The sequence below is a fragment of the Sus scrofa genome, chromosome 5 (assembly GCF_000003025.6).
Source record: "Sus scrofa isolate TJ Tabasco breed Duroc chromosome 5, Sscrofa11.1, whole genome shotgun sequence".
In the NCBI taxonomy this organism is placed as follows: domain Eukaryota; kingdom Metazoa; phylum Chordata; class Mammalia; order Artiodactyla; family Suidae; genus Sus; species Sus scrofa.
In genome coordinates this window covers 74,657,762-74,672,996 of record NC_010447.5, presented here as the reverse complement: position 1 = coordinate 74,672,996, position 15,235 = coordinate 74,657,762, and the positions used below count along the sequence as shown (strand labels likewise).

General features: G+C 41.4%; 1 protein-coding gene across 4 annotated transcripts in view; it reads left to right on the top strand.

Moving 5' to 3' along the window:
- ADAMTS20 (ADAM metallopeptidase with thrombospondin type 1 motif 20) overlaps window positions 294-15,235 on the top strand; it is a 170,606-nt gene continuing 155,664 nt past the window's right edge. For 2 of the 4 annotated variants that reach the window (XM_021090846.1, XM_021090845.1), the window contains exons 1-2: window positions 305-717; window positions 1,305-1,666. In XM_021090846.1, the coding sequence (XP_020946505.1) occupies window positions 627-717; window positions 1,305-1,666 (453 nt within the window). In that variant the 5' untranslated portion in view covers window positions 305-626. 4 annotated transcript variants of the gene reach the window in all.

The following is a 15,235-nucleotide window of genomic DNA, read 5'->3' as shown; positions in this document are numbered from 1 at the left end:
CCTCACACACCTATCCCCTATCTGGACCTCGGCCGCACAACTGGTATCAGTCCTGGGTTTTACGGGTACTGGGATGGTATCCAGCTGGGCCTTGGGCTACTTACCAAGCTGCACGCCCACAGCGGGAGGGGACCGCACTCTGCTGGCGGCTGGGCCTGGGGGCGGGCCGCTAGCGGGAGGGCGAGCCGGGGCCGCGCCTCCTGCTGATTGGCCCGGCCCGGACCCTAGGGGCGGGCTCTCCCCCGCGCTCTCCGGGCCGGGGGTGGCTATATTGGCACCGTTCCTGCTAGGTCGAGTCGCTGCCTTGCGCTGGGCTGGACCCGAGGAAAGGGCTTCTGAGGGCAGTGCGGGCGCAGGAAGCGGAGCGAGGCTGCGGAGAAAGCGCCGGGGGCTGCGGGGCTGCAGTGCGATGAAGCAGCGGCTCAGGGACCGGAGGCTGGCGGCGTGGCGCGACGGGCCGGCCCGGGGCTGGGGTTGCTGCTCTGGAGGCTGCTGAGGCGCCGAGACTGCCGGCGCGGAGAGCGGCGGGCGAGAGGGAGCAGAGGCAGCGGAGCGCGGGGAAGCCGGCTGGGCGGCGGGCGGCTCGGTTTGGCCACCCGGGTTGGGATCCCCCGGTGGAAGGAACCATGCGGGTGGCCAAGTGGCTGACGGGGCTGCTCTACCAGCTCTCGCTCTTCATCACCAGGTCTTGGGAAGTTCACTTGCATCCCAGGCAGGGTAAGGTCACCGCGGGGCGCCTTCAGCAGAGAGGTGGGGCGCAGGCCCGCGTGGGACCGGCGGACGGAGGCTGGGGAGCGGCTCAACCCGCTGGGGGACCCTGCCCTGCCTGGGCTCTCGGTTCCCCGGAATCAGTCAGCCCCAAGCATCCACAGGGGTTGCGGCTGCTCTGGGATTGGAGGAATCGCGCGCTCGGGGGACAAGTCTCCCTCCGCGGACCACGCGGTGGGGACGCCTGGGGCAGCGTGGCGTGGGCGCCCGCGGGGCACGAGTTGGCGGCAATGGACAGAAGAGGGATGCGGGAAGGAGGTGGTTGCTGAGGGCCTTGAGTGGCAGGGTCCCTGCTTGGGGAGGATGGAGCGAGTCGTGGGTGTGGGAAAGCAGGCAGACACACTCACAGAGCTCACGTGTGTGTGTGTGTGTATGTGCGCGCGGGCGCGCTAGCGTGTGTCCATTTGTCGCACTCTGCCCAAGGGTCTGGGGACCCAAGGCCTCGGCCCTTTGGCGGGGACGTTTGGTTGAAGACGTTCGGGTCTGGGGAGTTGGAAACCGGTGGGGGCTCAACGGCCTTATCTCTGTGGTTGCAGAAGCCCTGGTGAGGACACTGGCCTCCTACGAAGTGGTGACCCCCGCGCGGGTCAATGAGTTTGGCGAAGTGTTCCCGCAGAGCCACCACTTCAGCCGGAGGAAGCGCAGCTCTGAGGCGCCGGAGCCCACGCCGTTCAGGACCCACTACCGAATCCGCGCCTATGGGCAGCTCTTCCAGCTGAACCTGAGCGCCGATGCGGCCTTCCTGGCTGCTGGCTACACCGAGGTGCACTTGGGAGCCCCTGCGCGCCAGGCGGAGGATCGAAGCGCGGTACCCCCAGACCTGCGCCACTGCTTCTACCGAGGCCAGGTCAATGCTCGGGAGGATAACACAGCCGTCTTCAGCATCTGTGGAGGCCTGGTAAGCACCCTCCGGCCTCTTGGCATTTTCTTGGGATCCAGCCTCGCTCATTCAGGGAGCCGGGCATTGGGTTTTCCTGAGTGGGCGGTTGGCGACCCAAGAGATCAGAGTGGACCGTCAGAGGGATTAACACCAAGGTGAACCCAAACCAGAGGCCACTCCGTGCGGTGGCCAGAGGGCTTTGAAAGATCAGCATTTTCTCCCTGCTGGGCAAAGTTGACCCTTCTGTGCAAAGCTAAGAGGCTCTTGAAAGTGTCAGATGCTGAGCAAGTCAAGGAGGCAGGGCATGGCCCTCTGCTACACGTGAAGTGTGGATTCTAGCAGAAGGGCAAGGTCTTTCAATCAGACACACCCATTCTGGACCATGTATTGAGGCAAACTCCTCTCAATTTACTTAAAGTTGTTCCTTGAATTTAGAATGATGGGAGAAAAAGAGAATGAATATACGTAAAATGAAAATGTTAGAGAAAGAAGATTTTTGTTTTTGTTTTTGTTATTTTTTTTGCTAGTCTGGGGATGGCCTTTCATCTCTGAAGTACAGGCAGGGAAGAGGTTGAATCTGCCTGTTTAAAATGCATTGCACTTAAAAATATAGAGCATCTACAAAGATCCTGTACTTGCAAATGAGAAATGACCATTAGAGTGACAAGAGTGAAAGATGGGGATTTTGCAAAAACCTCATTGCAGAGAGAGGAAATGATATTTTATGTGTTTTATTTCTCTTCCTCTAAAATAGAGGTTTTAATTTATTTTTTCTTTTTGCAATGAACTTTTCAGCATTCTAGGGGAAACCCTGGACCTCTTCTCCAGCATAATTTTAAATGTGTAAAATAATATATATGTTATTTGATTGGCTTCCTTTAAAATACTAATAGTAATCAAAATGTTACAAGTATTAGAATTTGTGGTGTCACAAGACATCGTAGTTTATTAATGCATTAAGTAATATCCCTTGGGGAGGGGTCTGCTTACTTCTATATTTTGCAGTGGTAATGAGTGTAAACATCCAGATAATTTTGTATCACATTTGAGTTGAAATAGCTATTATTTTATTGCTAACAAAGTCACAGTGTTTTTGGTGACCGTGGTTTTACCTACAATCATGATCGAAAGAACTATTAAGTATGAGAGGTTAGTGAAAATAAAGATGTAACCCTTTCCCATTCAAGTTCATGGAACCCCTGGCCGAGAACTCTTTTGTAACGACAGATGCCAACTCACTTCATCATTAACTCCTCTGGTAAATAAATACATGTTCAAGAAGAAACAACTAAGAATTCGGCTTTGGGGTTCTTTCCAAGTATTTTGGCTTTTGTTAGGCAAATTTAGAAGAGTTTCAGAACATCAACATTGTTTATTCCTTGATTAACTAAAAAAGTGATAGCAGTTCTCTCTAGGCCAAAAGTAATACTTCCTTTCAGGTTAATTGATAGGTCTTCCAGGGTGTGAGTATTGGTCATTACTAAGTAAATTTGGAAAGTCTGCACTTTTTCATGTTGTTATCTTGAGCTATCTATGTATATACAGATGGAATGCCTTGGAAAATTTTCTTTTCTTCTGTAGGTGAATGTAAAAATGCTTGCAACATCAGTATGGCAGAAACACTAATATTTACACAGCTATCTACACATCAAAGGAAAGAAAAAATATTCTCTTTTCTAGAACCTTTCAAAATGTTTAGTTTGTATAGAAAATCCTAGATTTACTGCCACAAATTTGTCATGGTTATTATGTTTTCTTGATTTAGAATTGAAGGTACGGAAAAAAAAAAATCCAGATGGGAAGCATTATTAGGAGTGATATTTCTGCTCATGTTGATTCATAATGTTTTACTCAGTATTCCCTTTTTGAAATCAGAAAACAATTAAAAATGTGTGTAAATCTTAACAGGAATTCATCCTTTCCGATCACTGTGTCAATTTGGATATAATTGTCTAGTTATCATGCACTATTAATATGATTAATTGAACTTTGCTTTTGATAGACTTAGTGATATTATGAGAGTTGAATTTGATTGACATCTAAAAACTTATTTTTGTACCTGTGTAATTCAGCTTTATCTCACTTGCTTTGTGTCTGCAAAGCTTCCTGGAGAACATCAGTCATGGCAGAGATAGAAAATTCCCAGTAATACCATAAATAACCAGAGGTATCAGGATCTAAAAATCTTTTAGAAGTGTGATCATAGCCAATTATAAGTCTAAATCACCAATGAAATTAATGACATTTCTTTGATTTTTCTTACTTTTGATATTGGCACTATAACAAATAATACCTATATATTTATGATTGTTTTATTTCTATCTCAGCTCTATGATTAACACCCTTGAGAACAGAAGTTTCATCAAATAGCAGAACTTCTGGTTGGTTTTAGAGTCCATTAGTTATTAGTGCAGATTCCTCTTTTTAGTCTCAGATTAGTCTTTAGATCCAGATAAAGTTGTGTTACCCACAGCCTGGATCAGCTGAGCTTTTGCAGATCCACCATGATACAATGCCCCGATGTCAATCATGCTAACCTCCAGCCCTGCTCCTGCTTCCCATCTTGTCTCTGTGACTTGGCACGTGCAGCTGTAATGATCCAGCTTTGATCTGTGTCCATCCACTCAACACTAACGTTGAGATTTACTGAAGGATTTTTAGAGCCAGTCTCATGGAAGTTCTCTTTTTCTAGTTGTTCTTTGCTTTGAGTTTTGCTTTTAATCATGAATAGATGTTGTATTTAATCAAATGCTTTTCTTGAATATATTGAATGAGTGTGTGATTTCCTCATTTTTTTTTTTTTCCTGTTAATGTTCATTGCCTTCCGTGTTTGGGGGAGTCAGGCAGATGTTGACCATTGATGAAAACTGAACTCATACAGGGCCATAAAGTGTTCTGAGGCCTTTGTATTGTGTGCTAGGAAGATGGGGGAATTGTATCGTCCTCCAGTTCCTCTAGGCTTTGACATCTTTTGTGCCTTAGTCTCTGCATTTTTCTGGCACCAGTGGCTGAATCCTGGGTCTGAGAATTTGTGGTTTTTCTTTGCTTGATTGGGGTTCACTGCCTCCTTCTCTCCTGAGCTCTCTCTGGTGCTGCCTATCCCTCTGAGTTCTGGCGGCAACACCTGTTTGACTTCTGGTCTGGCTGATGCATTGTGCAGCCCTCAGCACAGGGTCACTCAACTCCTGCTGCAGTGCCCTCCCCATGTAAGGTGTTGTGGTGATGCGAAATCACACTGGCAGTAGTAATCGTCCAAACCCCTGTAAGGGTCTGAGATGCTCCATGGCACACATAAGTCAAGGGGAACTTGCTTCCTCCCTTTGACAAACTCTGCCACACCTCTCAATTCAGTGTGTGTGTGGGGGGACTCGGGGGAGCTTTCAGAGGTCCCTTCTCTGAATCCCATTGAAGCTGAAGCACTTCTCTTGACAGTCCTCCTAAACCTTCTAATATGCCTTCTGTCTCTAGGACCTTAACTCAGTGAAGTCAGGGCACGTGCATCTTGCCAACAGTTTCCCGTTGCCTCCAGTGCTCTTTTCCTCCCCCAATCCAATGAGTTCCCCTTTCACATCTCATTCAGTTGACCTGTTTCTCTTCCATTTTCCCACTTGATGTAGCATCCATCCTTCCATTTCTGATGGATTCTGAGGACTGTAACTGTTAGAGGAAGGGACTACAAAGCATAATATTTTCTAAATATTTCTGTACATACAACAATTAAAATAAATTGACACCACAACGTGTTTATTGGTTCCATGTAGTTGCCCATGTTGCATTAACCTCAAACATATGAATTAACATTTTAATGTCTATACGGTTAGTTTCTTCCTTCTAGAATCTTAGTGTTTACATGTTTTTCTCTCTCATGAAACCACTGAATCATAACTTGTATTGTTTAGTTTCTAAGTGCTTTGGGCCCATGAACCAGAAGGGGCTAAGAGTCTGCCAGAAATTTTCTTTGTTTCATGTGGGTATAAATTTTGCTTTTCTAATCTTTCCTTCCCTATAATTTTTCTTTCTAGGAAATGTAAGTATTTATCACATAATTCACATATTTCTGATTATTTCAAATATTTCTGATTATTTATTTTTACATTTCTAAAATCTACAGGAGAGATGAAGATAGAACCAAATCATAAAATTACTTATAAGTGATGTAATGACAAGTCGAACTGTTCTTAGTCCATTGATAAACTACCACAGAATATAGAGTTATCAGGCCTTATTATTCCTCTATTCAACTCTAAACTTTGTTTTTATGGTCAAATTCTCTATCTTCTCATAAGGTTAATACACTCTTGCCAAAGTAGAGGTTGATATTTCATAAGTTGTAATATTTTGGGCATGTACTTGTGAGGATAGCCTGTGTAAATGGTACAGAGGCTATTCCCCACAACCCCCATGCCTCTATGAGCTCTCTTGCATCACCTGGTGGGTTCCCTTTTTCCAAAGGCCCTCGGGGACTAACCTGACTGCCTAGACAATTAACTTCACTGTTTCTTGGTGGGATTTGAAGCAATGCAGTCTTTTTGGTTGAAAGAAACAGTTTCCAGATGTCATAAGACCAGACATTGCATCTGGTTTATACAGTATTCTCACGGAGTAGCTTGCAGGGGCGGTGTGTACTTTTTTGAAGTTTTTCCTATGAACCATTCTGCAGCATGTCAGACACTAATGCCCTCTGATGACTGGGCATTGAGGGGCTCTAGCAACTTCTGGTTCAAACAGGAAGTAACTGTATGGAAACTATCAATAGCGTCTTCACTGGTTTTTGTCTTCTTGGGAAACTTGAGTTTTATTTTCTAAACTTTACTATTTGCCTGGAAGTCCTGTAGCCTCACATCATTACACATAGCATTCTGTATTCATATGTTTTTGTTTGAAAAATTCATAAGGGTCCCTTTTAGTTATTCCTCTACTCAGTTAAGTCCTCAAACAACACTAGGGAGAATTTTTTATGCCTCTATATTTAACACTGGAGTGTTAGCTTAGGTCCTCCAAGAAGCAGATGGCAAGATGGGATTAAACATGTAGAAAGTTTGTTTAGGGGTAGTGCCTGTGTTAGGGAAAAAGGAGAGAGCAGGTGAAGAGAGGATGAAAATGTTGGATGGAAGCATCTTAGACTGCTGGGCAGTCTAAACAAGGTTCAGCAGAGCCCATCTCAAGCCACATTTACCTGGGAGAAGGGACCCTTGCCTCACAGAATGAATTTCCTCTTCATATCCTTGTCACACTCAGTTACTGGCTGGAATAGTACCTAGGAGATATGCCTGGGGCACAAACAAACTGATGGATTTCAAAGCCCAAAGTTAGGGCCCTTGGCCAGTTGTGCTCAGCATTCTCAGGCCCATCACACAGTGCAACTAGACAAACATACACACTTAATGAAAATAGTCTGTGAAATGCCATTAACAGAGGAGCACAAAGAATGCTGGGTGAATTTTGAGAAAGAAGTGAGTATGAGTGGCATGAGACCTGGGCTGGAGGAGGCTTCTCAACTGGACTTTCAGAGATGCATGGACATAAGGAGCTTGAAAATTCAGTGCGTCTCTACAGGTGAAGATAGGTTGGATTGGGGGGTGAGGGTGAAAGGTAAGATTGAAGTCAGATTAAGGCCTGGAAGGCATCGTGAAGGAGTGAGGGCCTATACTTTCGACCGTAGGTTATTTTGATGCGTTAGGAGGGGTCTCTCCTTATGCAGCATTGTGAAGTGTGCAGGGGAGGCAGGGGGCCACGGAGGAGACCACTGTTACATCAAGGAAGCCCATTGTATGGGTGAAGAGGAGGAGCTGCTTGAAGTAATGTGGTTGCAGTGGCAGCCTATGGAAAGTGCACTCTGTTGACGAGTGGTTCTCAATTGGGGGCAGTTTTGTCCCTCAAAGGATATTTGACAAGTGTCTAGGGACTCTTTTGTTTCATTTTTCTTTTCTTTCTTTCTCTTTTTCTTTCTTTTTTTTTTTTCTTTTTGGCTGCATCCATGGCATGAGGAAGTTTTGGGGCCAGGGATTGAACCCATGTCACAGCAGCCACCCAAACTACTGCAATGACAATGCCAGATCCGTAACCTGTTGCACCATGAAGGAACTCCTGAGGACTCTTATGGCATTCATAGGGGTCAGGGGAAGCTACTGGAATCTAGTAGGTAGAGACCAGGGATGTTGCTAAACATTCCGTGATGCACGCAACAGCCTCCTACAACAAAGAATTATCAAGATGTCAATAGTACTGAAGTTAAACAGCCTTGTAGGAGACCCATTAGACTTTTGGACCAGAAGAAAATAGGACTAAAATATTTCTGATGACTCTGACTTAAATGACTGAGTGAACCTATAGACATTAACCAGGAATGTTAATAACAGGGGGAGGTGCCAAGAAAGAGATACTTATTCTAGAAACATATGTTTGATTCTGTCATAGGTTTACTTTAGTCTTTCATAATTGAATTTATATTTATTTTTCTCTTTGTCTAGAATGTTCTTTCCTATAAACTCCTACGCATCTTTCCAAATCCATTCAGAGCCTTGCTTTCTTTGCCTTGATCTCTTCCAGAGAGAGCTGACCACTCTACCTTTATTCCACCACTAGACTTTTGATGTATCATAGACTGAATTGTGATTAATTGTTCACATTTCTATCATTTATAGATTTTAAGGAAGGGAATGATAGTTGTACTTACTTTAGCACTCAATATGGCATACAGAAAGGCTCAATGCATGTATGAATGAGCTAAAGCAAGTTTTACCAATATGTTTCATATAATTAGGCTAGCTGTTCTCTAGAATTCAATGCAAATTCAAGGACATTATTTTATGAATTTTAGTTGAAGTATTGAATATATTTAAAAGATTTTGTATAGATTAAATCTTTTTCAGATATCTATGTGCTCCATTTATTACTTCGTTTACACTGTATCCTTGTTACTTGTTTTTATTTCTGTTTAGCTTATCACTGCTGTTTTTGTAAAATAATTTTAATAAAGCTGATTCATATTAATGTTCAGAGGAAGAAACAGATCATTCTATTTCAACAAATACTTATCAGTTATTCATTATGTACAAGCCACTGTTAGATAATGCTGGTATAATAATGTCCTTACCACAGCATTAAATCTATAATTAAAAGTATTCATGAGCTACATAACTGCTTTATTGCCAGACTGATCACGTGGAGAAGGCATACCAACTCTTGACTGTCCCAGTCCAAATGTGACACACACCACTTCCATTACATTTTATTGATGAAAACTAGTTGCCTGGCTCTGCCTAGACGCAAAGGGCCAGAAAAGGAGGGCAGTGTTATGCCCCGGAGGAAGAGGAGAGTAGATTACTTGTGATCACCAACAGCTTTTGACCATAAGTTTTCCTATTCACCAAATATCCCATTGCTCTTCTCTTCCTGTACGTCAAACATGCTCATCTTGTCTACAAGGAGAGAACCCTGCAGGGGCACTGTTCCTGCTCATGTCCAGGATATCTGAGTAATGCAGATAAAGTCCAGAAATGATTCTTTGTGGTTAATGATGAATGAATTAACAGGCTGATTATCTGCACCTCCCCAACCCAATATACAGCATGACTACGATCCTCATCTTCTTGCAGAAAGAGGAGGGGTACCTAGTAGTCTCTGATTTATAGCAGCTTTGGAACTTCTTCTGGGAAGGATTGTGGGGACTGACTACCCCAGCAGGAGAGTTCTTGATTGCTCTCCTTGATTCATCTTTCTGGGAAGTCCAGTCCCCAGGACCCTGATTCTGCTCTCTGGGAGGGTCTTGCCTCGCCTCTTCCATGACTACATCTGATATAGATTCTGGGGAGCATGTTGTCTTGGGGGAGAGGAGGAAGCATCAAGAATGCTGGCATCATTCTGAGGCTCTGTAGGTTATTCAGCAAAAGCAGTCAAGGCTTCTTTAGTCCAGGCTCATGTTTCTCTGATGATATAATCTCTCCAAAACTTAGTTGACTTCTGGTGACAGATCAAGTTTTGATAATTGCTTCAAGTTAGTTTCCTCTGATAGTTCATAAGGGAATTTATGTTAAATCTGTGAATGGCAAGACTCTTCTATGAGGAAAAACAAAATATCAGATTCTCATCTTACTGGTAAACAGGATTCAAACCAATTTTAACTGTGTTAAAGCAGTAAAACAAAATTATAACGTAATCTTTAGGAAAAAATACAGAGAGAGGCATAACAAGTGAAAAAGTTACTATTTGCCTAAATAATAATGGAAGGGTATAATATGTCAAAATAACTATAAAGAAATTAAAAGAGAAACCAGGAAACTATATGCTGTAAATAGGACAGATGGTTGGGCAGGTGTATGGTATGTGTCCCTCTAGATATTATATATGTCTTTGTTGAGTGATTGCTTTATCACATTTTGACAATCTATCATGAGTATTGTTCCCTTGTATACCTACAGAATAGTTCTTAATGATTTTTTTTTCATTTTTTAAAGTGTTATTGAAGTATAGTTGACTTACACTGCTCTGCAACAAAATGATTCAGTTATGATGTACACACATCTATTCTCTTTCAGATTATTTTCCCATGAAGATTATCACAGAATATTGGGTAGAGTTCCCTTTGCTATAAAGCAGGTCTCCATTGGTCAGTCATTCCATATATCTTAGTGTGCATATGCCAATATCAACCCTCCATTCCATCCCCCTCTCCCACCTGTCTCCCTTGGTAACCTTAAGTCTTTTTTTCAAAGTCTATGAGTATGTTTCTGTTTGGCAAATAAGTTCATTCGTATCCTTTTTTTTAGATTCCACATATTCATGTGATGTTCGTCTTTCACTTTCTGACTAACTTCACTTAGTATGATAATTTCTGGGTCCATCCATACCTGCAAATGGCATCATTTCATTCTTTTTTTTAATGAATGAGTAATATTCTATTGTATATATGAACCATGTCTTCTTTACCCATTCTTCTGTCAATGGAAATTTAGGTTGTTTCCATGTCTGGGCTATTGAAATAGTGCTGCAGTGAACATTGGGGTGCATATATCTTTTTGGATTACGGTTTTGTTCAGATAGATGCCCAGGAATGGGACTGCTGGATCATATGGTAGTTCTATTTTTAGTTTTTTAAGGAACCTCCATACTGTTCTCCATGGTGGTTATACCAATTTACATTCGCACTAACAGTGTAAGAGGGTTTGCTTTTTTCTACACCCTCTGCAGCATTTATTGTTTGCACACTTCTTAATGATGGCCATCCTGGCTGGTGTAAGGTGGAACTTCACAGTAGTTTTTATTTGCATTTCTCTAATAATTAACAATGTTAAACGTCTTTTCATGCTTGTTGGCCATCTGTATGTCTCTTGTGGAGAAATGTCTATATAGAGCTGCTCATTATTTTATTGGCTTATTTGTTTTTGTGATATTGAGCTGCTTGAGTTGTTGATATATTTTGGAGATTAACCCCTTGTCCGTCACTTCATTTTATTTATTTATTTATTTATTTACTTATTTTTATTTCCCCAACACAATTTTCTTTCCCACTGTACGGCATGGGGACTCAGTTACACACACATGTATACATTGTTTTTTCTCCCATTATCATGCTCTGTCATAAGAAACTAGACATAGTTCTCAACGCTACACAGCAGGATCTCATTGTTAATCCATTCCAAAAGCAATAGTTTGCATCCATTAACCCCAAGCTCCCAATCCATCCCACTCCCTCCCCTCTCCTTCTCCCCAGGCAACCACAAGTCTATTCTCCAAGTCCATGATTTTCTTTTCTGTGGAAAGGTTCATTTGTGCTGTATGTTAGATATCAGATATAAGTGATACCATATGGTATTTGTCTTTCTCTTTCTGACTTACTTCACTCAGGATGAGAGTCTCTAGTTCCACATTGCTGCAGATGGCATTATTTTGTTCTTTTTTATGGCTGTGTAGTATTCCATTGTGTATATATAACACATCTTCCTAATCTAATCATCTGTAGATGGACATTTGGGTTGTTTCCATGTCTTGGCTATTGTGAATAGAGCTGCAGTGAACATGTGGGTGCATGTGTCTTTTTCAAGGAAAGTTTTGTCTGGACATATGCCCAAGAGTGGGATTGCTGGGTCATATGGTAGTTCTATGCATAGTTTTCTAAGGTACCTCCATACTGTTCTCCATAGTGGTTGTACCAGCTTACATTCCCACCAACAGTGCAGGAGGGTTCCCTTTTCTCCATACCCCCCCAGCATTTGTTATTTGTGGCCTTATTAATGATGGCCCTTCTGGCTGGTGTGAGGTGGTATCTCATGGTAGTTTTGATTTGCATTTCTCTAATAATCAGTGATGTTGAGCATTTTTGCATGTGCTTGTTGGCCATCTGTATATCTTCCTTGGAGAAATGTCTATTCAGGTCTTTTCCCCATTTTTCAGTTGGGTTATTGGCTTTTTTGCTGTTGAGTTGTGTAAGTTGTTTGTATATTTTAGAGATTAAGCCCTTATCAGTTGCATTGTTTGAAACTATTTTCTCTCATTCTGTAAGATTCTTTTTGTTTTCTTTTTGGTTTCCTTTGCTGTGCAAAGGTTATCAGTTTGATTAGGTCCCATTGGTTTATTTTTGCTTTTATTTCTATTGCTTTGGGAGACTGACCTGAGAACACATTTGTGAGGTTGATATCGGAGAATATTTTACCTATATTCTCTTCCAGGAGTTTGATGGTGTCTTGTCTTATATTTAAGTCTTTCAGCCATTTTGAGTTTATTTTTGTGCATGGTGTGAGGGTGTGTTCTGGTTTCATTGATTTGTGTGCAGCTGTCCAGGTTTCCTAGCAATGCTTGCTGAAAAGACTTTTTCCCATTTTATGTTCTTGCCTCCTTTGTCAAAGATTAATTCACCATAGCTGTCAGGGTTTATTTCTGCATTCTCTATTCTGTTCCATTGGTCTGTCTGTCTGTTTTGGTACTAGTACCACACTGTCTTGATGACTGCTGCTTTGTAATATTGCTTAGCCACAGTCGTCGCTTCATTTTAGTAAGAGGATGGAGAAGCTGGCTTAAGAACGAATACTCAGACCCCACAAGAATGTGGCCCTTTCTTTGACAGCTCTGTGCACTTTTAGCGAGTTCATATGACTTCAAACCATCTCTGTGCCTTCAGGAAGAGAAATGTTATAGAATTTACTCCTTGTAGTGATGTTGCTGGGACATTACTTGTGTAGCTGAGATATTTGACTTCATAAATCTTGGGTAGGTGAGTCCTGAGTCTGTCTCGTTATCTCGATCCTCATGGGCAAGGACGTGATGGGAGAGTAGAGTCTGTTTAGGTGAGTGTCAGCAGTGTTTCTGCTCACATTTACACTGGTGATTTGTAGTTGTCCTATGGAATGGGCAATAAAGAATGCTGCTGGAGAGGGGACCACTTATCTTTTCAAAAACTTTACAATGACTCTTCTGCTTTAGGCTTCTGGAGCCAATTCCATTTTCTTCACATCACTGATTCATTCATTCACTATATGCTTATGTATGATATCCTATTTCCTAGGCACGGTCAGTGCTGTTACAATGAGAAATTGGCAGGAGAAAAAATCTTTTACCTTGAACAGAGTACCCCATATAAAAATGAATCTCAGAGTTAGTCTTCCTGATCTTTTATTACATAATACTTATGAAAAAGATGGCCATAACATCTGTGTTTTTAGTGGAGAATTTTTCATCCTATTGTCAAAATATACTCAACTTCAAAACAGTTATTAGAGTTCTACTGTGGCATAGAGTTAAGGATCTGGCATTGTCACTGCTGTGACTTAGGTCGCTGCTGTAGTGTGGGTTCCATCCCCAGCCTGAGAACTTTCACATGCCATAGGTGTGGCCAAAAAATGAAAACAAAAACAGAGCCAACAACAAGACAGTTATTGACATCATTTTTACACACATTGCCTTTTTCAGGAAATTAGGTAGGTGGAATTAGTTCTGTTTTGTTTTACAAGTCATGGAACTGAGGTTTGAAATATGAAGTAGCTTGCCCAAGATTCCATGAGTGCAAACGTAGGATGCCTACTCAGGCTTTCTTATTATAAATGGTGTCAAACTTATTCTCATATGACTTATGATTAAAGATTGAAAAACTAAACATTTTCATCTTCATGGTAGTAATTACCAGTGATCCATTCCTTAAATGACAAGCCAATTTTATTAATAGTTGGGAGCAATTTGTTACTAAAATAAATTCGCAGTATTGGCAGTAATTGTCTTGTTCAATAGTATCTAAGTTTGGACTAGTTCCCTAGTTACCAGTGTTGCTAGTTGCTAATGTGATAACTGTAAAATGTGATTTGGAAAAAGAGTCCTAAATGGTTTATATTTTGTGCCTGTTGTTTTTACCCTTTAATAGAATCTCAGAGTGCATTATTATTTGTAGCTACAGTGCATGTATTTGCCATGTATTTAGAAATAAATATATATATATATATGAATTCATGTCACGATGCTGAAATAAGAACATTTTGGAAAAACAATTATATGAAAACCCTCTAAATGTAAAAATTTTGGGCCTATGAGATTAAATTGGAACCAGTTATATAATCACTTACTGCCTTTCAAAACACCTTGGCAAACAGAAGATCATTGCTCCATGTAATCAGGAACCCCTCGCCCAAGTGAAAACTAGTTATGCTGCATTTAATGGTTGTCAAAAGAAAGAGTTTGGAATTTGATTGGCATTTCTCTTGAATCAAATTGCAGTGCCCCTCAGCAGATAGGTTACTAAAAATATGGCATGATCTAAATATAATTCTATGAACCACCTGTTTTGTTAATTCCTCCAATGCCTTACCAGGTTCCTTTCCAAGTTGGAAAAAGATTATGTGCTTCCTTAGGAGCCTTGAGGCAAAGCTTTAATATTTTTATTATTTGAACAGAAATTCCTCTGCAATAGGGTAGCTTGTACAAAAATCGATGGAAGCAAAATACTTTTAAGTCCTTCATTGATGTATATGGGCAAACCCCTTGGAAAACAAATTATTGTTTCTTAGAACTTACTAGTTTATAGCATGGCGTTTTGTTGAAGGAAAGGCCTTTGAGTTACAGGAAAGACAATATTATTTGCAGGCTAAAGGGTTCTAGCATGACTCAAAAGGAGGTGCTGATGGACTCTGGATACCACTATGTTCACCTTTCACATGAGACTGCAGGTTGGACCCATGTGTGGGTTTATTGCAACATTATCTTTGAAGTACCTCATCGTTAGATTTTGATTCAAAAGGAATATAAAATAAATTTCCAAGGTATAGATATTTTAAGTCTTTTTTTTTTTTTTGGGAAAAGTGTGCCATTGTTCAAAATAGTTTTGTGATGAGTACTAAGCTGCCTCATGTCTATTTGTATCTTTTACCAGCATATGATCACATTTCCCCTCTTCAGCATGCTTTTTAAAAAAGGCAGTAAGTGATTTTCTTCCATGGGTCCATTTGCTCAGGTTTCAAAAATAGTCTTTGTTACTTCTAAGTAGAGTTAATCATTTTTCTGGGGAGGCAAAGAAAGCTGGAATTTTAGTATATGTTGAAAATAAGTGACTTGTAGTTGTTTTTGGAAAATAAGTACTGGTAGAATTAATGAAATATGCTAAAGTAT